At 41.4% G+C, this 24,312-nt stretch overlaps 2 protein-coding genes across 2 annotated transcripts; both read left to right on the top strand.

The window, feature by feature from the left end:
* The first annotated feature begins 13,196 nt into the window (after nucleotides 1–13,196).
* si:ch211-220m17.5 (guanylin family protein) lies at nucleotides 13,197–14,235 on the top strand. Its single transcript, XM_003447682.5, has 3 exons — nucleotides 13,197–13,355; nucleotides 13,590–13,782; nucleotides 13,905–14,235. The coding sequence occupies exons 1-3, from the start codon at nucleotides 13,281–13,283 to the stop codon at nucleotides 13,961–13,963; spliced, it is 327 nt and encodes a 108-aa protein (XP_003447730.1). The 5' UTR covers nucleotides 13,197–13,280; the 3' UTR covers nucleotides 13,964–14,235.
* Nucleotides 14,236–16,422: 2,187 nt separating this feature from the next.
* Nucleotides 16,423–20,568, top strand: LOC106098432 (uncharacterized). The gene is made up of 2 exons (XM_019358481.2): nucleotides 16,423–16,625; nucleotides 16,870–20,568. The coding sequence occupies exon 2, from the start codon at nucleotides 17,693–17,695 to the stop codon at nucleotides 20,546–20,548; it is 2,856 nt and encodes a 951-aa protein (XP_019214026.1). The 5' UTR covers nucleotides 16,423–16,625; nucleotides 16,870–17,692; the 3' UTR covers nucleotides 20,549–20,568.
* The last annotated feature ends 3,744 nt before the right edge of the window (nucleotides 20,569–24,312 follow it).

The following is a 24,312-nucleotide window of genomic DNA, read 5'->3' as shown; positions in this document are numbered from 1 at the left end:
CTGTTTATTAAAACAGCAGAATCAGAAACCAGTATGGTATGTTTGGCCCTGATTTGTAAAATATTTGTATCAAAACATCAATAAAATATACCAAAAGAAAAATACACTCCAGTCCGAGTACGAGTGTTACCATGATGGACGTGCAGCTGCAGTGGTGTCTTTTTAGATAAACACTCCATTGACTGATTGTTGTGTGCAAAATATGGGTGTGTCTCTTTTTTTCATTCCAATTATAGATAAGATAACATTAACACTAAATTCAAATGCAACTACATGTGCAAGTCATCACATTCACCATAAATTAATTTGGTCAATTATAAGAAATGAATAAAGAAATACATTTTCTATTGGACAAATCAACTCAGTTCATTTATTCCTTTGTAAATATTAGATGTGTGTGAAACTAGGTCATGTGATTGTATTTTCTCTATTGGGAACTGGTTAGATCAGCATTTATCAGTCACAGGGCTAAGACATGAAAGCCAGTTTAAACCCTTTATCCTTTATCTAACTTTAATGACAGTGTCTCTGTTTTTTTTCCTTTTATTTGAATCAGGCTCACAAAGGTCAACTGTGGTAAAATGGGTCCCATTATTCAGTGATTCAGAATAAAAAGCTTGAAAACAAATAGCATTTTATGTAAGACTGACCTGTTTTGCAGTTTTTGTATCTTACCTATCATTACCTGAGGCTGAAATGAAAAACCAAGGTACTTCGTAAGTCACACACTCATTAAATTCAAACTCTTTATTACACAATGTGAAGTACACACAGTGTAGTTTTTATTATAGTGACAACATCTCATTGTAAGTATTAGTATGTTCGGTGTTATTGCAGATTTACTTTATTTTTTGCTTTGACAATCATTTCTTGATTTGTATTGTATGAATCCGATAATCAGTTTGTATAACTGCTTATCCAACTTAAGTACATAAGCAGGTGCTTATTCCAGATGTGACAGGGTGAGAGTGGGGTAGATGCTGGACAGATCCCCAGTCCGTTGCAGAGGTAGACAACCACACACTGTTATATCCACACTTAAAGCTAACTTAAAATCACCATTTAACCTAATGTGTTTGCCTTTGAACAATGAAGGCAAGGACCAAGGACCTGCAGGAACCCCAGCAGGCAAAATCCACACAGAAGGGTCCCAGAAGGGTCCCAGTCGACCAGGAGGTTCAGTCCAGAAATCTTCTGTGATGTTACGCCACACACACTACATGTAATTTATTAATCATTATACATTTATTGCTGTTTAGAGATTTCACTTTACATGTGATTGTGGCAGTATAAGCTAATCAAACAATGGCTGGAGACAGTCTGCTACTCCCTACAATTTTGACTCTTAAGCGTTGCTTGACTTCTACACTGAACCCTGACCTTACAAGAGAGGTAATATAGACAATAGCTGGAATAATACAAACAATAACGGGAGTAATAAAGACAATAATAAAAGGAGTGTGTGTGCTTAGCCTGATTTGTAGAAATATATAATGTACAAGTAATATATTTATCAGCATGTATAAAGATAATGCCTTTGTTAAACAAATTGTAATGTATTGTAACTGTGTTTGGCTTACTCACAATAATGAGATAGCTAATTTTCTTCCAATGTAGATTTGTTTTAATATTTCCTACCTCCAAGCCCAGAACGATAATTTCAGTTTCACTTGTGATACCAGAATAATGTGGATACACCAATTCACAAGTATAAATAAAAACCACAGCATCACTCACCCTATAGTGATGCTAAAGGGATTCAAGGAGCATAAATCAAACCTAATGCAAACCTTGCCTTACTTAGTGGCCACTATTGCAGTTACTACCATACCTACTATTTTAATCATCTGTAGTCTAGTAGTTACAGTACTAACTAGAATGACATAAACATTTCACATGAAACAAACAATGCCAATTTATTAATGAGGATTAAATGGGTCATGCGTAAATCTGACACTCCCGATGAATTTCCACAAGGATAGTCTGCAGGAAGTGGTTGAGTTCATTTATAGCTTTGCAGCAAAGCTGTCACTGTTGACTCTAGAGGGGTATAAATTAAAGCAGGAGACCTATCATTAGCAATGAGTCTCCAGAATAGAATTAACTTTTATGCCATGATCTTCAAAGTTGATACAGACGACAGGTTGGGAACAAAATCTATTAATATTTGTTGGGGATTATTTATACAGCTATAACTTTATTTTTCCCTGTACTTCTTGAATGTAACATTACTTGACACTCTCCTAATATCTAAGTTCCTACTGTAACGTGCTGTGTTGTTGTGGACAGATTAATATATATCAAGAAAATATTGCAAAAGCACAAAATAAAGTAAATCTGCAGTAGCACTGAATGTACTAATCCCTACAATGAGAGATTTTGTCAGTTTAATTACAATTACACAGCACCTGCTTCACATTGTGTAATAAAAATAGTTTCAATTTAATGAGTGTGACTGATTAAGCTCATAGTTAATGAATGGAGTCTGTCTGGGGTTTCAGACTGTTTTTTATGAGCCATCCTACTCCTGATGGTGTTGCACTGAATGTAACCCACTGGCATATTGACCTTATAAGCTTATAAGGTCAAAAATAATGCCAAAACAAAAAAATAAATTAGAAAAAAAATGGTGAGAGTTATCTGGACAAAAATGACATGTCCACAAAGGGTGCCACACCTGTCAACTAAGAACAGGAAACTGAGGCTATAATTTGCACCGGCTCACCAAAATTGGAGAACAGACGACTAGACAAATGTTTCCTGGTCTAATGAATCTTGATTTCTAGTATGGCTTTCAGATGGTACAGTTCGCAACCAGTGATTCATCCTGCCTTGTAAGTTCAGGCTTTTTGTAGTGAACTGTTGTGATCAGTATTTTCTTGGCACACATTAAGTCCCTTATTATTGAGCATCATTTAAATTCCACAGCCTACCTGAGTGTTATTGCTGTCCATCGTTTCATGATCACATTGCACTCATCAACTAATGATTGCTTCCAGCAGGATAAGATAAGATAAGATAAGATAAGATAAGAAAAACTTTATTTATCCCGAGGGAAGCTCTTTTGTCTTAAACATCCTCAATGCAGCAAGAGGAAAAGTTTATTTTTCCTCTTGCTGCATTTATTTATTTATTTTTATTTTATTACAGATTTTTTTTATTTTATTGCAGATAAAATAAAATAACACAACTATCACTACAAGTAATTATAACAAATGGCATAATGTTAATGTTAGTGCAATTAATAATTGGATGGCATGGATAACATGCCATGCCACAAAGATCACATTATCTCAAACTGGTTTCTTGAACATGACATATCCAATATAGTACCATTGGGATGTGGTGGAACATGAAATTCACATTACACATGTGAAGTTGACAAATCTGCAGCAACTGTGTGATGCTATCACGTTGATATGGGCCAAAATCTTTGAGAAATGGTTTGAGGACCTTGTTGAAGCTATGCCACAAAGATTCAAGACAGGTCTAAAAGGAAAAGGGGGTCCGACCAGGTACTAAGTATTAAGTACAGGTGTAACTAATAAGTGTATAGTGAATATTGTACATCCAAGCTGTTTTCGAAACTAATCTGATGCAAACTTTGAATTACATTTAACTATGTAGCTCTGCAGCATTCGTCAGACATAGTCGCTTTCACTGCTGCAAACTGTATAACATTAAAAACTAGAATGAATATTTGTTTTCTACAGATCAGTAATATGACAGGCTCTGCTTCTGTCAGGCCAGTCACGAAATCATTTTGTTTGTATTCACTTGACATTTCTACAATTGCATTTCTATTATTAGGCCAACGGATGAAATATGATCCATTGGTTTTTCAAGTGTTTTGGCATTTCAGGGTGTAGTTCATTATCTTTTTATTGGCTATGCTGTGACATAATAATGTTTGATGGTTATTGTTCATTCAATTTACAACTTTAGATGCGTCAGAAAGAGTCCACTTTTAAACTCCAAAGGCTCAGATAAGAAAAGACCGCTTTCACCAGAATAATAGACTAAGGAGCTTGGAAAGAAAAGTGCCTGGACTTCTTTGAGTTGCTTGAAGACGTTTCACCTCTCATCCGAGAAGCTTCTTCAGTTCTAAGGGTCAATTGGTGGGGAGTCCCAGATTTAAACCCAGTGGGAGTTTCCCCCCAAAGAGGGACAAAGGACCCCCTGATGATCCTGATTCTGTCCCCTCTGTCTCACACATTGAGACAATGTCCTGCATTTTGGCTGGTTTAGATTTACAAAGGCTAAATCTTAAATTCCAAAAGAAACATGTGGCTCAAAGTAAAATGCCCTAATGTGAGATGTATACCTCCTAAAACCTAAAACAAAACACTGAAATATGTTATTGTACAGTTACAGTTATTGCTATGAAAAAAACAAATAAGTGTGCAAAGACTACCATGTGGCCATTAAAGATCAATTTTTTGCATTGCACTGATGTCACAGCTTAAGGATAAGTCTCTGCAGATGACCACACACGTGCAGACAGACACACACACATATCCCATACACAACTTTCGCCGTCTTCCTGATGTGCATTAGTACCAAGTGCAATCTTCTCAATATAACAAGTATTTTATTCTATTTTTTATAGTATGTTATTCTTCTTTCATCTTATTCTATTCTATTGTTTTTGTTCTTAATTTTTGCTGCTCTTAACTTATACTTTCTGAACAAAACACTACTACTTTCAAAACATTGCCCACACGTGGGACTAATAAAGGTTTATCTTATCTTCTTAAACCTGCAGTATTTGTATGTTTGATTCCTGTCTTAGATATCGAAGCATTTCGGACAACCTACCTACCTAATTAGTAATAAATCCCATGTTGCTCTGAATATGTATACTCTTTGAAATTTAGTTTTTTGCAATCCAGTCACACCACAGCCAGCTGATGGGCACTTTACCTCAGTATGTAGATTGGAAACAAAGGAAAACAGCTAGCTTTCTTTCTGTTCTAGTCTTTTTTTTTTTTTTAAAGCAGCAGAAGACTGCTGCCATCCATTCTCTTCCACTTATCCTTATCAGGGTTGCAGGAGGGCTGGAGCCTACAGTATTCTAGCTACTATAGGACGAGAAGCGGGGTACACCCTGGACAGGTCACCAATCTGTCGCAGGGCTAGCACAGAGAGACAAACAACCATTCTAACTCACATTCACACCTATGGGGAATTTAGAATCACCAATTAACCTAACCCCACTAACTGCATGTCTTTGGACTGTGGGAGGAAGCCAGAGTACCCAGAGAGAACCCACACAAAGACAGGGTGAACATGCAAACTCTACACAGAAAGGCACCAGACAGACAGCGGAGGTGAACTCAGGACCTTCTTGCTGTGAGGCAGCAGTGCTACTTTAGGCACCATTCCACTGTGCTGCCTGATTGCTGGGGTTTCTCTCTAAAATTGTTGGGTCTTTAGAGTATAAAATGCCAACTGAGGTAACTGCTATTGTGAATTTGTTAAATTGAACATTTCAGTTATTGTTATCACAAGACTAACATCAGACCAGACAGTCTATTATAGTCAATTACACCAGAAAGTATTGCATAGTAGATTAAATTTTAGTTGTTATTTACTATTATTCGATATGAGTGCAATGTTGTTATTTCTTGATTGGACTCCACAGGTAGAAAACGACATGTTCACGCGTCCTGTATGTCAGAAGCAAATGAAGCCATGAAGTCAAAGTCCACTTTGTCTTTATAGATTACTAATTATGGATAAATTATAGACCCTATTACAATATAACAAAGTGAGAAGTCTGAATACTTTCTGAGCTAATATTTTGAACCTTTACTCTGAGAGTATCCTATAATAAACATGTTGTTGTTTAGGTTTTACTGAAACAACAACATGGAAACTGAAACAAATAAAAACATTATCAAGTGTTCAGTTTAGTATGTTACCAGCTCTACCAGTTTACTATTAACTACTTAACAACAGAGAGCAAATGATTACCGAAGTATGGGTGCAGTTTGAAACCGTTATAAATAACAACATAATGTAGTACTCAAACATCTCCAAAAACAAAAGTAAAGTACTTTTCAAATTAGCAGTGTCTTACCTTCAGTCACACCCACACTGATAAGTCACAGTGATAAACAGTCAGAATACTTTTATCTTGATGTTGTTGTGATAAAGGATAAATGAGTCAGAGTTGTTTTGAAATAATAAATTGTATTCAGCTGCAATAATGCATAAAAAGGGCAAAGGTTTGTTATCCAACAGTAAAAAAATGCAGTAACCGTGGCACGTTTGGATTTCTCGACATCTCCTTGTAAAATACTATTTCCTCAGTGACCATATGCTTGGATGACATGGTTTCAAAATGTTTTACAGCCCTAAAAACATAAATCATAATCTCAAAAAGTCAGGAGTAGTTTAGACAAAGAAATATTTGTTCCAAGTTGGAAAACGGAAAAGTCTATGGCAGGAAGAGCAACAACTGGACCCCCTACTAGGGCACAGAACAGAACGGGCATCAATTACAGCAAAGTCCCTGAGTGTGACAGAGCAGCAGGTATATCATCTCCTCAATGTCGTACATTGTTGTGCTGTGTTATTGTGTCGCATACAAATGACGTCACAGGACTTTCAGCTGTATTGCTGTAATGACCTTGACTTAATGCACGTTAAGTGGCACTCAGTTAAAAACGTCTAAACCTGAGTAGAGCAGCGACGAGTCAGGTTGAACCAAGTTGGTGCCGGTGGAAAGAGGCAGCAGACTCCTATCAATATGGATCTGATGCTTAGGCCCTGTTCTTGTCCTGCATTGATGAGAGTCTTTTTTGTGTATTTATTTGTTTGTTTGCTTTAATGCAGGGCTGTTTTTAGTCTTAACGTCCACAAATACATCTTACCAGCCTGAAGAAGTTTGACAGATAGTTTAATTTGCCCACTTAAGTGTGAAATGGTGAGAAGTCACACTACTTCAAGAGATTCTATTCATTCTCAGGCTGATGATTTACTCTCTCCACCCTAAACTGCTGCCATTAGTGTGAATAATTGCCCTTTCCCATGACTCGGAGGCTATTATTCACTTTTTGCAAACAGAAAACTGTTTATTTTGACAAGCTTGGACAAATAGTGATGCGAAAAAAGTTTTTGACCACTGATAACTGGGCGTCTTACTCGGGTCTGTTTATTTTATTTGAGATTAACAGAGGTCATTTTGTGCAGTAAAATGCCAGACCCAGTTAAATTCACCAACTCTAACCTATTGCTCAACACTTTGTCACATCAAATCAGCCCATAATAATGCTGAGGTTTTAAATATTTCAGCACTTTTAAATTATTAACATGTATTGAGTTATCCCAATATTTTTACGACACACTGTACTTCCCACACATTTCCGCCAGACAGCCTTAAATGGCAGCGCGTTGGACCGATTTCAAAAGAGAATCCTTTCCTGTCTGAAGTGAAGATTATTGATTAACAGTGCGGGCTTAGCCTCATATACTACTACCACCCTTCTACACTGGCTGTATGATAAAGGCAATGCAAAAACTGCCTTTAAATGATGACACATCATCAGGCATAATTTTATGTTTTAATTAGATTTTATTTATATAGATTCTATTTATATAGTGCCGAACAACAAAAACCCCAAGACGTCTCAAGTTATCATTAGCCCTGCTTACATCATACAGTGTCTCAATTGGCTTGAGTCAGTGCCATCATAAACTGTGTGAGTGGCATATAGTACAGGTTTCCTGTATGTCACAATTGTTGACACATTCAGACAGATAACATCCTAACGTCCTTCCTAACACCCTTTTCACACACACACCCACTAATATCTGGCTTTTTCTTTAATGACTCTCCAGTTTTCACAAACATTTCTCGGCTCCAATTCCAATCAGCAGTGATGGAAAAATTAACGTCTAGCTGGACAGACTAATCTTCGTCTCCCTTTTGACACGATGCCATGAGGCGTGATGAAGCTGTCGCCTCCATCAGTAACACCTGTGATCCTTTGTCATTTCAGCCAAAAATCCCTGACTGTCTCCATTCAAGCAGCACTCAGACATTGTTCAGTCGAGTTTGAAATATATAAAAACTAAACCACCATGACAATGGCCTCCAGGCTGCTTTTCACTCTTTCCTAACTTTATTTTCCAGCATGTCAGTGACACCAAATGTGGCACACCTGTGAAAGAAAACAAAAAAATAAAACGCAAACTTATTTACCGGCAATGGGAAATGAGTGATAACACTGAATATACACATTAGATATAAGTTTATGTGCCATTGTGACATTTTTTATCTTAAAAATGTTTCATAGGTTCTGTGCCAGTACAGGTACAGGTCAGTGAACCAGGGTGAGCAGGGGGTCAATGCCAAAAGGCTACGGCAGGGGCCTGGGTTTGATTCTGCCCTGGGTCGCTTCCTCTATGTTGTTCTCATTTTTACTGTTCTGTTAAAAATAATAAAGGCAAAAAACAGAATTCACTCATAAACACCTCAACTTTTTTAATTCATTTTTTCTAGTATTATTGAAAAAAAGATAATAATTTAGAAACACAATATAATTTATAATTAATGTGTAATATGTGATTTCTAATTTTAATTTATTATGTAATTTATTACATTTATTAGATTAATTTACACAATAATTTTAGTTGTTGAAATAGTTTGGTCAGTTAAGGGTTACAGCGTGGCTCCACCAAGGTTATCACATTTGCCTCACATGCAGAAAATCCCTAGTTTGAAGATATGCAAACCCAACCCAGTAAAAAGCTAGTGTTCTCTTAGTGCCAGCCCTAAACCTGAAAAAATGGCACAGACGTATCAGGAAAGACATCCAGGATAAAATCTGTGCCAAATCAAAACAGGCAGGTCCATCCGCTGTGGGAACCCCTAGGGAATTTGGGAGCGGCTCAAAGTACCTTCACTTGAGGGTTAAGGGCAGGACATCCACAATGAAAACTACTTCTTATAACATCTTTTTTCAAACGGCAGCACTTGAATGTGAAGATGGAAAAGACTACTATCATAAGATGAAGAGCGTGGTGTGAAGTGGGTGTTTTCGTTGATAAATAAATTTTACCCACGATAGCGCCATAAATTAGCATGAATGAGCATTCATTCTCCTCTGCCATTAAAAGTGTGTGACTGCTCAGCAATAGGATAAACTCACTTCAATAAAGTGCAAAGACAGCAGTTTGACTGGAGGCAATCACCAAAGTGTGAAAACAGAAGTGGATAAAACACCAGTCTGAGTGTGGCTATAAATCAAATAAGGTGAGATGTCATAAACAATAGTTAGAGCGGACTGTTGTAAAAGTCAATTCAGTAATAAAGAAATCTGAAGACCACTGAACTCACAGGAGTAAAGACAAAATGGTGACTTTCCCCTCCGGTAAGGAAGAAATGAAGTATACTGCTCAAAACATTAAAGAATAACTTTACCTCATGTCCCAGAGGTGCTTCATTGAATTTAAGTCAGGTGAGCATCAGGGCCAGTTAGTGGTGTCAATGTCTTCATCCTCTGGGAACTAGGCTACCTAATGGCAGTCAGGGTGCTGTTACCTACCCTGTAAAGGTGCTGGCCAATGACCCAACACCAACCCAGCTTCAGGCCACCTTCACGAAGTTTGTTTCTGATTCACACCAGAAACAGGATGAACACAAAGCAGCTGATGTTGGTCCTGCTAATGGGCTAGGGACCTGTCCAGTTCTCCCAGAGTAACTGCCTGTATCCTCCAGCTCTTCAAGCTGTGCTGGGAAACACAGTAAACCTTCTGGTAATGGCTTTTATCAATATGCCATCACGGAGGAGTTGGACTACCCGTGCAACCTCTTTAGAGTCGAGGTATCGCCTCATGCTACCAGTAGTGAAAATGACCCTAGCCCAATGAAAAACAAATGAAAAAAACCATTAGAAAAGATGAGGGAGGAAAATATATCTGTGGCCTCCAGCTTTAATGCCATTCCTGATTTGTTGCCCCTCTAGTGCACCTGTTTCATTATCACCAAGGCAGCTGAAGCAACTCCCTTTGCTACTTAGCCGACTAGATTCTCCACGTCAAAGTATTCATTTCCCAGTTGTAAGCCGTATCTGCTTCACCAACAGATAAATACCCTGTGATGTAAAAAAACAGCAGGACAATTAGCAACAGCCACTGCTGTTCCATTCTTCTCAAAGACAATTTCCAACAGCTGGAAGAAAAACAGTTTAATTTGCTAAACGGCCATAAAGATTTTTTTATCCTTCAGAAGACAAGCATGTTTTGGTGATTTGGGCAATGCAATTAAAACAAATACAAGCATTTTAAAATCACCCAGAAGAAATACTCACACATTACCTTAAAGAAGTCCAGTAACTTTCTTTCTGAGCTCATTAGGTTAAATTAATTAAGTTTATGTTAATTAAGTTAATGTTACTGTTAATGTTTTACCTGCCCTTCGTGGACAGAATGCATGTACATCATGGTCTTTTCCAATGCAAATTACAGCTTACAGCTGTGACTCAAACAATTTAGAGAATAATTTTGGTCATGTAAGCAATGAAAGAGCTAGAAGAAAAAAGTTGCTTCATCTTAAGGTCCAATAATAGCACCAGTATATATATAAATTTAACATAGAGCCAGAAATGCGGCAGGTTCATGTTACAGGCTTAATAAGGGATAGTAAAGAAATGAGCTACATAATATATTTGTTATTAGATTAGATTTCTTCAGGGAAATAAGTGATAATTAAAAAAAATAAAATAACACCATCCTTTTCCTGCTCTAGCTGAAATCACCTGATAAATCGCTCAGACTCAAACTGAAGATGACCAAAATATATTTGAGATGCACTGTGCCACAGCAGGTCTGTTCACTGGATAGATTGAGCCTTCATGCTCCAGCTAAAAAAATTGTTTTTAATGAACTCATTAAAATCCTGCCAGCTGTGTCTCTGGGCTGCCACACCCACTGTCGTGTACGTGATTGCACATTTGGTGCCATTCCAAAGCAAGTCAATTAACTTTACTTGCATCTCTTTTTTGTTTTATTAATGGAAGGTCAGATGTTTCTTAGAGATGCTGATGCGCAGTATAGCCATCCATCCATCCATCTTCATCCGCTTTATCCGAGGCCGGGTCGCGGGGGCAGCAGCCTAAGCAGAGAAGCCCAGACCTCCCTCTCCCCAGCCACCTCCTCCAGCTTATCCGGGGGAATACCAAGGCGTTCCCAGGCCAGCCGAGAGATATAATCTCTCCAGCGTGTCCTGGGTCTGCCCCGGGGCCTCCTCCCGGTGGGACATGCCCGGAACACCTCACCCAGGAGGCGCCCAGGAGGCATCCTTGTCAGATGCCCGAACCACCTCAACTGGCTCCTTTCGATGCGGAGGAGCAGCGGCTCTACTCTGAGCCCCTCCCGGATGGCCGAACTTCTCACCCTATCTCTAAGGGAGAGGCCAGCCACCCTTCGGAGGAAGCTCATTTCTGCTGCTTGTATCCGCGATCTCGTTCTTTCGGTCACTACCCACAGCTCGTGGCCATAGGTGAGGGTAGGGACGTAGATCGACCGGTAAATTGAGAGCTTCGCTTTTACACTCAGCTCCCTCTTCACCACGACGGACCGGTGCAGCGTCCGCATCACTGCAGCCGCAGCACCAATCCGTCTGTCGATCTCCGGCTCCCTTCTCCCATCACTCGCGAACAAGACCCCGAGATACTTGAACTCCTCCACTTGGGGCAGGAACTCATCCCCGACCCGGAGTGGGCACTCCACCCTTTTCCGGCTGAGAACCATGGCCTCAGATTTGGAGGTGCTGATCCTCATTCCCGCTGCTTCACACTCGGCTGCGAACCGCTCCAGTGCGAGCTGGAGGCCTTCACCTGATGAAGCCAACAGAACCACATCATCCGCAAAAAGCAGAGATGAGATTCTGAGGCCACCGAAGTGAAAGCCCTCCGCCACTTGGCTGCACCTAGAAATCCTGTCCATAAAAATTATGAACAGAATCGGTGCACACAATGCACCCGACCCCTATGGCGCCTCCTGCGGGTGGTGGGCCTGCGGGAGGATGGGCCCATGTCTCCTCTTCGGGCTGTGCCCGGCCGGGCCCCATGGACTAAGGCCCGGCCACCAGACGCTCGCCCTCGGGCACCCTCCCGGGCCTGGCTCCAGGGCGGGGCCCCGGTAACCCTATCCCGGGCAGGGTAAACTGTTCCCTCGATGTTTTCTTCATAAGGGTCTTCTGAATCGCTCTTTGTCTGGTCCCTCACCCAGGACCAATTTGCCATGGGAGACCCTACCAGGGGGCAAAAGCCCCCAGACAACATAGCCCCTGGGATCCCTGGGACACACAAACCCCTCCACCACGATAAGGTAGCGATTCACAGAGAGGGCGCAGTATAGCCTGTAGAGAAATACTTCCATAGATAAACAAGTGATGTACAAACTTTTCTGTACCGCTTGAAACCTTTTACAACTTATGTTATACCCACCCTGATCACACCCCGTCAAAAAATCCTTTTAGAAAGTATGACCATGCACTTTTAATGATGATTAATTCAAGTCAGGGCAGGCTTGTCAAGGACTAAATAAATAAATAAGTAAAACTGAACTCTGTTCAGCTGTTTTCTGCAGCAGAAGCAGGAACAGCAGTCAATTTTCTGCACTAGTATTCAGTGAGTATTCTCAGCCAGGGGCTAATAAGATCTCTGTACACATCTCACATAGGAGAGAACAGTATTTGCATATATCTTTAGTCCAGTTAAGTGCTTTTGGGTGTGTTTTTGTTGATAAGAAAATCAAACATATGAAAGAAAAATACTGACACTGACATAAATAAACCTTTTCTGTAATAAACAATGCACTATTTGGGGAAAAAAAGGCCAATTTAAATATAAAAACTGTTTGTTTCCACATTAAACAAAGCCCATTATTTGGATCAATTTCTAACAATGGGTCTGTGAGTCACTATCGTCAGAGGAATTCAAGGTAACTCTTTAACCAACCCAAGACGCAGCAGACGTGAGCCAAAGCTCCATAAATCTGATCAGAGAGGCGATGAGCTCAAAGTAGGATTTATGAATTTCTCTTTACAGCCTTGTAAAACACTAACTCTAATCTCACTAATTATTAACCCGTGAGAAAAACTTTGCTCTCATTTGCAGCATATCTGGTCACATGATTATGGGGCTGCTGGGTAGAATTGTATAAAAGGAGGCTTGTAGGCACAGGGAAATCAGAAACATCAAACTGAGCACCTGCTGAGCACATCTACAATAAGAGGCAAAAAGACTGCAAGACAAACTACTGTCACCATGAAAGCCACATTTGCCATCACCGCTCTCGTCGTCCTGGCTCTGGGCTTGACCTCTGAGGCTGTGCAAGTTGAAGTAAGTGCCTTCCTTAGAATCATTGCATGACTGATGTGTTCATGATGAGATTGCAGGCTTGAACAATGACAATTTTCTGCTCATTAGCAGAGAGAGTGACGCTCAAATTTTAGAAATTAAGCTAACTTTTGTTCTGGACTTTCATGGATTACAAATCATACCGAAACCATGTAGACACTGAAGCCTTTAGATGAAGTTGCAGTGCCTTTGTAACTGCATTTGCTTCTCTTTCAGGAGAATGGGTTGTCTTTCTCAATGGAAGCTGTCAAGCGGCTTCAAGAGTTGTCGGAGAGTAATGGCATGACAGGACAACAAAACCCAAGACTGAAGGCTAACACCATGTCCCTCTGCGCTGACCCCATGCTCCCACAGGAGTTTCTGCCACTCTGCAGGCAGAGAGGAGCATCTGCTTCCCTGACCAGATTATGTAAGGCATTTATAAATTTAGCAGTTTGCGTGAATTTAACATAACATCTCGGGTCATAAATATTAAATATAGATGATTCAGCAGTGTACCTTATCTGCTTCCATTTCTTGTCTTCATTTTAGCTGCTGTACCCTTGGACATCTGTGAGATCTGCGCATTTGCTGCCTGCACTGGTTGCTAAACAAACAAAGCAAGCCAGAAACATCCTGCTTACTTGTGATTTATTTTTCATCCCCTGCTAAACTGTTTTAAGGAAATTCGACTTTTAACCACATGCAATGATGAAACCAGTGGCTTTATCTCTGCATTTTTGACTCCGGCCCATTGGACACCTGCAAATTTTAGACTTAAAATATCTCAAAAAGGAAAAGAAAAAAAGAATCTGACAAAATGGGGAATGTTTTGCAAACTGTTACTTAGCATATTTACTATTTTATTTTTCTGCAGAAAATTCTTTGGCATGCATTTTGTTTTGGATTTTTCGTTTGTTACATTTCCAACTTGCCTTGCTTTATATTCATATTTAAAGAAATGTTTTCTTTTTATTATTATTGTTTGGAATAAAAAGCCTTCATTGATAGATGACGTGTACATTGTGGTTTATTCTACAAATGCAAATATGCTAATTAACACACTAGTAGGGTAAGGTAGCAAAAATATTATTTTCACGTTGTTGGTTGTATAATTGAATAGATGCGCTATTGTCTAACCAATATTTTAAGTGGAAATCTGACTACCAAAGCTACTTTCAGCTGCTCCCGCATCACAGGGCATCACTACACTGTGTAATCAACTGGCCAAAATATATATTTTTTATTTTTTTTAAATGGCTTGTAACATTTTATAACACTTCCTCACTGAGATATCCAGATTATGTAGACACCCGATCTCCCCTTTAAAATCCCCATCTAGATCTTTAAATACTTGATCTAAGGCACAATGTAATTTATTTCTGTCAAGTATACAGGGAAGTAGAGGAGCAATAAATGCAAACAGAACCTGTGTGCACACAAAAAAGTGATTTCATTTCATGCAATATTATAGCAGGAAATTCGTCATCACAGATGACATGGATCCAGAGCTTTTGTGTATCTGAATTTTGGGGGGTTTGTGAATATATTTGAGTTTGGGTTTCTGTTTGGGGATTATTATTTTAGTATTCGAAGTTTTGAAGTTCTTGATTGTTACTTGGATTTCATTATTATTCTAAAATAATAATGATAATAATTTCCAGTTTTTACCTAGTGGTTTTTATCTTTTCTGTTTTGCCATCTGTATTGAGGTGAGTTTTTTTGAGAAGCAAGATTCATGGCTTAGCAAGCTGTGCTGAGCTGAAAGTCATGGTTTTCTGTGTCATGGAAGTGGCACAGAATGGCTTCAGTAAAAAGATGGCTTTTGTGTTCGTTATAATCATGGTGACACATGCTGTACACATAAACTGATTGGGAGCAGGTTATGGTATGAGTTTTGGTTTCAAATCATCTAGAAAAACCACATTTTCTCTGATTCTTTTATTCATGGCATGTTTTAAGGGCAATTTTCTCTACTGGGGAAATATGTTTTCTATGCACAAATCGTTAAACCTCACCTTACTAAAAGACACTGAATGAACTGCAAACTGTATATCGCATTGTTAGGGAAATGTCTATTATTCAGAAAAATGTATGAATGCTTTAAAACCTTACTTCTAATCTGCTGCTTAGTATGTTTTACATTGCTGGAATTGCAGCTGCAATAACACAGAGCATACACGTAGAATACCCGTGCAATAAATTAATTTCACATTGATCTGCTAACAAACTAAAGATTTTCACATTTCTTTTATTAGGCTGCTTTAATGTTTAAAGAGTTTTAATGTCCTGGAAGATCCCTCGGACACCTGCAGGGAGAGTAGGACGGTCTAAAGTTTTTCAGTAGCGTCTAAAGTCTTTGTGGTTCCCTGATCAGCATCAGCATTAATATACAGTGTTGGGAAGGTTACTTTTAAAATGTATTCCATTACAGAATACTGAATACATGCCCCAAAATGTATTCTGTAACGTATTCCGTTACATTACTCAATGAGAGTAACGTATTCTGAATACTTTGGATTACTTAATATATTATCGTACTGTTTACAACTACGTGAATGTACTATTGCTGTGATTTATTACTGATACTGAAGGTCCACGGCTCCGAACCGTAGTAAAGGGACCTCTGGCTAATACGGTGGGTTCCGTGTCGGGCTGGTAGCCGAAAACTAGCTTTACTTTGTTGTCTGGGTCAACTTTGCTTGCCAGAGACAGAGAGAGGCGTTGAAAGACTGCTCCAACGGAACTTATTTACACGAACACAGTGTACAGTTCAGTCTTAATAGCTTACTTACAAACAGTGTTGGGGAGTAACGGAATACATGTACCGCCGTTACGTATTTAGAATACAAAATATGAGTAACTGTATTCCGTTACAGTTACCATTTAAAAAGGTGGTATTCAGAATACAGTTACTTTGTTGAAATAAATGGATTACACGGCGGTACTTCCCTGTTTCATATTGTCGCGGGTCAGGACTGTTTGGGTTTGTTTGTGTGATGCCTCAAAGGCATTTATGTCATTTATCTTCAATGTTTGCTTTAAAATAATTCATTTGTATGTATTTAAGTTAAAAAGAACAGTAAAAATGGTAAGAAGATTTAATTTTGAAGGTGAACTTGCTAATAACCTCACTTCCTGGTGGGTTACCTGTATCGCTTCATTTCCTGTTTACTTCCTCTTCCTGGTTGCTCTAAGAGGGAGAGTGACATGCGGTCATGCTCTGAGCCTTATCCACAGCCATCCACTTGGGAACATTGTTCAGGCAACGCCGTAAGTGTATATATTTCATGATGAAGGTGTTAAAAAAGCATAAATAGCGGTATTTGTTAAAAACTATATTTTATTTGTAATTCATGAAGGTTGATTTGTACATGTTAAAAAAGGCAGTTTTGATGATCATTAATGTTACTCAAGCTAATACGAAGATGTATGGTCACATTTTGAGTTATTTCGTGATGCAGTATTCATGTAAACATGGTCATTTTTTCTATTCTGTATTTCTTTTCAACTGCAGTTTTCACCGCTTGTCAAATGAAGATTCTGAGTAAAAAGTCAACTCTACTCGGACTCCTGTATTTATTGACAGAGGTTTAGCTTGGTGTTTAATCAGAGTTGCTACACTCTGCAACAGAACACTACAGTGAAAAAGCGGCACTCGATGGTCCTACGTGTTCGTGATGGCAGCAAGCAACAAGTCATCGGTATCAAATACCAGGAGCAACGTGACATCAGCATCATCTGTAAGTGCGGCTCGCGCCAGAGCTAAAGCAGAAGCTGCTAAGGTACGAGCATCATATGCTAGCCAGGAGGCTAAATTAAAACTGGAAAAGGCTGCTAGAGAAGCAGAAAGGAAAACTAGAGAAGCTCAAAATCAGTTGGAAGCCGCTAGAATTGATACAGAGCTGGAAGTGCTAACATTAAATCGTGAAGCAGACGCAGCCATCGCTGAAGCACAGGTGTTAGAAGATGTAGCAGAAATGCATGGAAATGTAGAAAATGTGAAATCTGAGTCAGAAGACAGGCTTAGATTGCAACGTATTAGTGAATAGGTTTGCTCTCAAAACGATCAGAATCAGTCTACCTTTGCACCAGTATCTGTCCCACCTGTTAAATCTGTAGACTGTGCAGAATCACAAGACAGTTTCAGAACATGGCATCCACCTGCAAACTTAGCGGAATTCCAACATAGCAATAGCAAGCCCAAGCCTGAAGCGGATGATGGGACACATCCACCCACAACAAACCTGTCTAAACTGACCAGAGCTGAATCGAAGACTGACATCGAAAGGACAAACCCTCGCACGTATATAGGTGCTCAGTCACAAACACCCCGGCATATGCTTCCAGTGAGCGTGTCACAACCACCAGACCCTCTGGCACAGTATTTGGCGCGACGTGATCTCGTCACGTCAGGACTGTACCAATTTGATGATAAGCCAGAGAATTTCCGTGCATGGCGGTCCTCATTCACTAACGCTGTGGCTGAGGTTCAACTTACAGAAACACAAGAATTAGACCTCATGACCAAATGGTTAGGAAAAGAGTCTGGACAGCAAATAAGATGCATACACTCAGTGCACGTGAATAATGCCGGTTTGGCTCTGCGCAAGGCATGGGAGAGGCTGAATGACTGCTATGGTGCCCCTGAGATGATTGAGCAGTCGTTGTTTCAGAGACTTGACAGTTTTCCAAAAATTGTGGCCAAAGATCACATCAGATTACGTGAACTTGGGGATTTGCTCATGGAGATACAAGGCGCCAAGGAGGATGGATACCCCACTGGGCTGTCGTATCTAGACACCTCCAGAGGTATTGGACCCATAGTAGACAAGCTCCCATATGGGCTCCAGGAGAAGTGGGTGTCATCTGGGTCATGGTACAAAGAGGAGAACAACGGCTGCTTCCCTCCCTTTAGTTACTTTTGTAACTTTGTCTGTCATGAGGCAAAGAAGCGAAATGACCCCAGCTTTATTCGTCAAAGCAACGGCGCAAACCCCACAAAACCAGAAAGATTACCTATGAAGAGCTTTAACACCAACAGGTCTATCGCAGTTCACAAAACAGATGTCTCTACAATCAACAACGACCCTAATAAGAACTGCCCATTGCACAATAAACCTCATCCACTTAAAAAATGCAGGACATTCAGAAACAAGTCCATCGATGACAGAAAGGCCTTTCTAAAACAGAAAGGAATATGCTTCAAGTGTTGTTCTTCAACTTCACATGTTGCCAAAGACTGCAAATCTTCCGTGAAATGCTTAGAGTGTGAAAGCATCTATCATGATGCAGCCATGCACCCTGGCCCACAACCTCAACTCACCAAGGCTCCTCCACCACCACAAGAGAACGGCGGGGATGGAGAAGATGATTCAAACGTAACTGATGTTAGAACCAGCTGCACAGAGATTTGTGGCCCCGGCCAGTGGGGTCGTTCTTGCTCTAAGATCTGCCTTGCAAAGGTCTACCCCAAACATTCAAAACACAAAGCCATTAAAGCTTATGTAATCCTGGACGACCAGAGCAATCGCTCTTTAGCCAGGCCAGAGTTCTTTGAGCTGTTTGGTGTGGAGAACAAACCACTCTTATACCATCTCAGAACATACTCCGGCGTCATCAAAATGTACGGCAGGAAGGCAGAAGGATTCCAGATAGAGTTGTTGGATGGCAACGTTCTCATACCTCTTCCACCACTCCTTGAGTGCCCTGAAATCCCCAACAATCGAGCTGAAATCCCAACACCAGGTGCAGTTTTGCATCAGCCTCATCTCCACCATATAGCCAAACACATCCCCGATCTGGACCCAGAAGCTGAGATACTCCTGCTGCTCGGGAGAGACGTGCTTAGAGCACACAAGGCCAGGCAACAAGTTAACGGGCCACACAACGCTCCCTTTGCACAACGTCTCGATCTAGGCTGGGTGGTGATAAGGGAGGTGTGCCTAGGTAATGTGCATAAGCCAACGGTTGACACATTCAAGACCCATGTGCTAGACAGCGGTCGCCATTCCATATTTCAGCCCTGTGCAAGTTTCATGCAGGTCAAAGAAACACAGCCAAGCTTCAGCAAGTCTAACAAAATGCCAGAGAGGATGCTAGGACACACAGTGTTTAACCAATCTGAACATGATAACAAACCTGCCCCATCAATAGAAGACATCCTCTTCCTAGAGATCATGGATACAAATGTCCACAGAGATGACACTGGTAGTTGGGTTGCTCCATTGCCGTTCAAGGAGCCACGGCAACGTTTGCCAAATAATAAAGAGCATGCGGTCAAGAGGTTTGAATCCTTGCAACGCCAATTCAGGAAGAAACCCGAGATGCAGAAACAATATGTGGCATTCATGGAGAAGATCATTGCCAATGGTCACGCAGAGGTGGCACCACCCTTGAGGGAAGATGAAGAGTGCTGGTTTCTTCCATCATTCGGGGTATACCACCCACAAAAGCCCAACCAAATCAGGGTGGTTTTTGATTCCAGCGCTCAGTACTGCGGGGTCTCCCTCAATGACGTGCTTCTGACTGGTCCCGACCTCAACAATTCTCTCTTGGGTGTCCTTCTACGCTTTCGAAGGGAGAGAGTAGCTATCCTCGCCGACATCCTACAAATGTTTCACTGCTTTTTGGTCCATGAAAGGCACCGCAACTTCCTCCGGTTTTTGTGGTATGAGGACAACAACCTCACCAAGGCAGTTATCGACTACCGCATGAGGGTTCACGTCTTTGGCAACTCACCATCTCCGGCTGTGGCCATCTATGGTCTGCGAAGAGCCATTGCTGAAGGTGCCCAGAAGTACGGTGCCGACACAGTGAAATTTGTGGAAAGGCACTTTTACGTGGATGATGGCTTGGTGTCTCTCCCATCTGAAGCAGAAGCAATCGACCTTCTCCAACGGACTCAGGCTTCACTTGCTGAATCAAACCTCCGCTTGCACAAGTTTGTGTCGAACAGTCCAGCAGTCACTGGAGCTTTCCCGCCAGAAGATTGTGTCCCACTCATCAAGGCTCTGGATTTGAGTGGGGAGACAGCACCCATGCAGCGCAGCCTGGGTTTGCTGTGGGAGATCAGAAAAGACACATTCACATTCTCTGCATCAACTGTTATCAAACCTTTCACCCGACGTGGAGTCCTCTCTACCGTCAATAGTGTTTTTGATCCGATGGGTATGCTGGCACCTGTCACAATCTAGGGACGAGCTCTTCTTAGGGAACTTAGTTTGGAACCGACTGACTGGGATGCACCTCTCCCAGAAGATAAGCTGAAGAAATGGGAAACCTGGAGAGATTCTCTTCAAGTCCTAAAGGAGATTCATGTGCCACGTGCATTCACATCAACCTCGCTCAGCAAAGCTGCGCACACAGAGTTGTTTGTATTCTCAGATGCCTCAACTATGGCCATTGGGGCTATCGCTTACTTGAGAGCCATTCAGGAGCATGGAAAAGTGGAAGTAGGATTTGTTATGGGCAAAGCCAAATTAGCACCCCAGTCTGAACCAACAATCCCGAGGCTCGAACTCTGCGCTGCTGTCCTTGCAGTAGAAATGGCGGATCTCATCCGGGAGGAGCTGGATCTGAAATTGGATGCTGTCAGGTTCTACACGGACAGTAAGGTAGTACTCGGGTACATTTGTAATACGACAAAACGCTTCTACACATATGTCCATAACAGAGTCCAACGTATCCGACAATCTACCAGACCAGAACAATGGCATTATGTGTGCACGGAAGAAAACCCTGGGGACCATGCATCCAGATCTTTGCCTGCATCCCATCTGGCACAGAGTTCTTGGTTCACCGGACCTTCATTCCTGCATCAGTTATCTGCAGAAACAACACAAACCGGTGAGACGTTTGAGCTTATCGACCCAGGAAATGACTCAGAGATTCGACCACAGGTACGCACCTACACTACTCATCTGAAGGAACCTGTACTTACTCCTGATCGCTTTCACCGTTTCTCCACCTTTACCTCTCTACTGCGAGCAGTGGCATTCCTTATCCATGTGGCAAGATCTCACAAACATTCAAACCAAAACAGCAGGTGTACAGGATGGCACATATGTTGCTTACCTCGTACTGTGGACGAAATAGCTCAAGCAAAACATGTCATTCTGCAAGCAGCACAAAGGCCAGCCTTTGCCAAGGAACTGTCAGCCCTCCAAGCAAACAAAGTGGTGCCCACAAACAGCCCGTTGCATAAACTCAGTCCAACTTTGGAGAGTAGTCTCATCTGTGTTGGAAGCAGACTGAAACATTCTCAACTAACATGTGAAGAAAAGAACCCAGTAATCCTACCCAAGGACAGCCACGTTTCCTTACTGCTCGTACGACATCACCATGAGCAGGTGAGACATCAGGGTCGACATCTCACAGAAGGTGCAGTAAGGGCAGCTGGACTGTGGATTTTGGGTGGTAAGCGACTAATCAATTCAGTCCTACACAGATGCGTAATCTGCCGGAAGCTGCGTGGGAGACCGGAAGAACAACGTATGGCTGACTTACCACCGGAACGTCTCAAGGTTTGCCCTCCCTTCACATACGTTGGGCTTGACGTCTTTGGGCCTTGGTCTGTTGTAACCAGACGCACCAGAGGAGGACAGGCAGAGAGCAAACGGTGGGCCATGATGTTTAGTTGTTTGAGTTCAAGGGCCGTCCACATTGAGCTGATTGAGTCTATGGACACATCTAGCTGTATAAACGCTCTCAGGCGGTTCTTCGCTCTCAGAGGCCCTGCAAAGGAACTCCAGTCGGATTGTGGGACCAACTTCATTGGAGCTAGCAAGGAGTTGGAGATGGACAATACTGTACAGGGGTACCTCAGCAAGCAAGGATGTAGCTGGAACTTCAGACCTCCACATGCTTCCCACATGGGAGGCTCATGGGAACGGATGATTGGTCTTGCCAGGAGAATCCTTAATTCAATGCTCTTGCATCAAAAGAGTCGCCTAACCCATGAAGTGCTGTCAACACTAATGGCAGAAATTACAGCTATCATCAATGCACGTCCACTTCTACCTGTGTCTACAGACCCACACCAACCTTTCATTCTTTCACCGGCCATGCTCCTCACACAGAAATCAGGAGTTCCACCTCCTCCAGGAGATTTCACAGATAAGGACCTCTTCACAAAACAATGGAGGCAGGTTCAAGCGCTTGCGAACCAGTTTTGGGCCCGTTGGAGCAAAGAATACTTACCATCCTTACAACAAAGACAAAAATGGACAGTGACACGCAGAAACCTTCAAGTTGGGGATCTGGTCCTCCTCAGGGACAAGCAGACCATCCGCAACTACTGGCCCATGGCCATAGTCACAGCAACCTTTCCTGGGAAGGATGGACATGTGAGAAAGGCTGAGGTAAAAATGACCGACCAAGGTGACATAAGAACCTTCCTAAGGCCAGTTGCAGAAGTAGTTCTTCTTCTGCCTAAGGACTGTTGTTTGGACTCATTCAAGTTCATAGTGGCCTCACATAGGCCAGGCGGGGAGTGTGATGCCTCAAAGGCATTTATGTCATTTATCTTCAATGTTTGCTTTAAAATAATTCATTTGTATGTATTTAAGTTAAAAAGAGTTAAAAATGTTAAGAAGATTTAATTTTGAAGGTGAACTTGCTAATAACCTCACTTCCTGGTGGGTTACCTGTATCGCTTCATTTCCTGTTTACTTCCTCTTCCTGGTTGCTCTAAGAGGAAGAGTGACATGCGGTCATGCTCTGAGCCTTATCCACAGCCATCCACTTGGGAACATTGTTCAGGCAACGCCGTAAGTGTATATATTTCATGATGAAGGTGTTAAAAAAGCATAAATAGCGGTATTTGTTAAAAACTATATTTTATTTGTAATTCATGAAGGTTGATTTGTACATGTTAAAAAAGGCAGTTTTGATGATCATTACTGTTACTCAAGCTAATACGAAGATGTATGGTCACATTGTGAGTTATTTCGTGATGCAGTATTCATGTAAACATGGTCATTTTTTCTATTCTGTATTTCTTTTCAACTGCAGTTTTCACGGCTTGTCAAATGAAGATTCTGAGTAAAAAGTCAACTCTACTCGGACTCCTGTATTCATTGACAGAGGTTTAGCTTGGTGTTTAATCAGAGTTGCTACACTCTGCAATAGAACACTACAGTTTGACAGCTACGTAATGTTGTTCCAGGCGGCAGCGTTACGGTTGCCATGGTTACAGGGTGACGCGCTCTCTCTCTCTGTGTTTCCTGGGTGAGAGAGCGCTTTTTGTTGTTGTTGTTGTGCTAAGCTAAAAGGCAGAATGCTACAGGCATGGTAAATGGTAAATGGCCTGTATTTATATAGCGCTTCCTAGTCCCTAAGGACCCCAAAGCGCTTTACATATCCAGTCATTCACCCATTCACACACACATTCACACACTGGCATGGCCCTAAAGAATGTAGCATCATGGGCAGTGTAGTCCGTGCTGCAGCGAGAATGGACTGCCATACACGTTATGTGTCTGTGAGCGAGGGAGGGAGAGAAAGGAAAAGTCCGAGCTGTCACGGAGCAAAAACGGGAGCTGGAAGCATGTAAATATAATAATAACCACTGCAGCCAAGAAGAGTGCCTGACGAGCCCATTTGTAAGTAAGCTATTAAGACTGAACTGTACACTGTGTTCGTGTAAATAAGTTCCGTTGGAGCAGTCTTTCAACGCCTCTCTCTGTCTCTGGCAAGCAAAGTTGACCCAGACAACAAAGTAAAGCTAGTTTTCGGCTCCCAGCCCGACACGGAACCCACCGTATTAGCCAGAGGTCCCTTTACTACGGTTCGGAGCCGTGGACCTTCAGTATCAGTAATAAATCACAGCAATAGTACATTCACGTAGTTGTAAACAGCACGATAATATATTAAGTAATCCAAAGTATTCAGAATACGTTACTCTCATTGAGTAACGTAATGGAATACGTTACAGAATACATTTTGGGGCATGTATTCA

The sequence above is a fragment of the Oreochromis niloticus genome, linkage group LG5, assembly GCF_001858045.2.
Source record: "Oreochromis niloticus isolate F11D_XX linkage group LG5, O_niloticus_UMD_NMBU, whole genome shotgun sequence".
NCBI lineage: Eukaryota > Metazoa > Chordata > Actinopteri > Cichliformes > Cichlidae > Oreochromis > Oreochromis niloticus.
Note: the sequence above shows the minus strand (reverse complement) of the source record. Positions and strands in the feature narration are given on the sequence as shown.

What these genes read in the sequence shown, in the direction of transcription:
- LOC106098432 (XM_019358481.2), top strand. Translation starts at nt 17,693, where the DNA reads ATGCTTCCAGTGAGCGTGTCACAACCACCAGACCCTCTGGCACAGTAT.
- si:ch211-220m17.5 (XM_003447682.5), top strand. Translation starts at nt 13,281, where the DNA reads ATGAAAGCCACATTTGCCATCACCGCTCTCGTCGTCCTGGCTCTGGGC. An exon ending in CTGAGGCTGTGCAAGTTGAA is followed by an intron (nt 13,356 to 13,589) that starts GTAAGTGCCTTC and finishes CTTCTCTTTCAG; the next exon opens with GAGAATGGGTTGTCTTTCTC. An exon ending in TGCTTCCCTGACCAGATTAT is followed by an intron (nt 13,783 to 13,904) that starts GTAAGGCATTTA and finishes TCTTCATTTTAG; the next exon opens with CTGCTGTACCCTTGGACATC.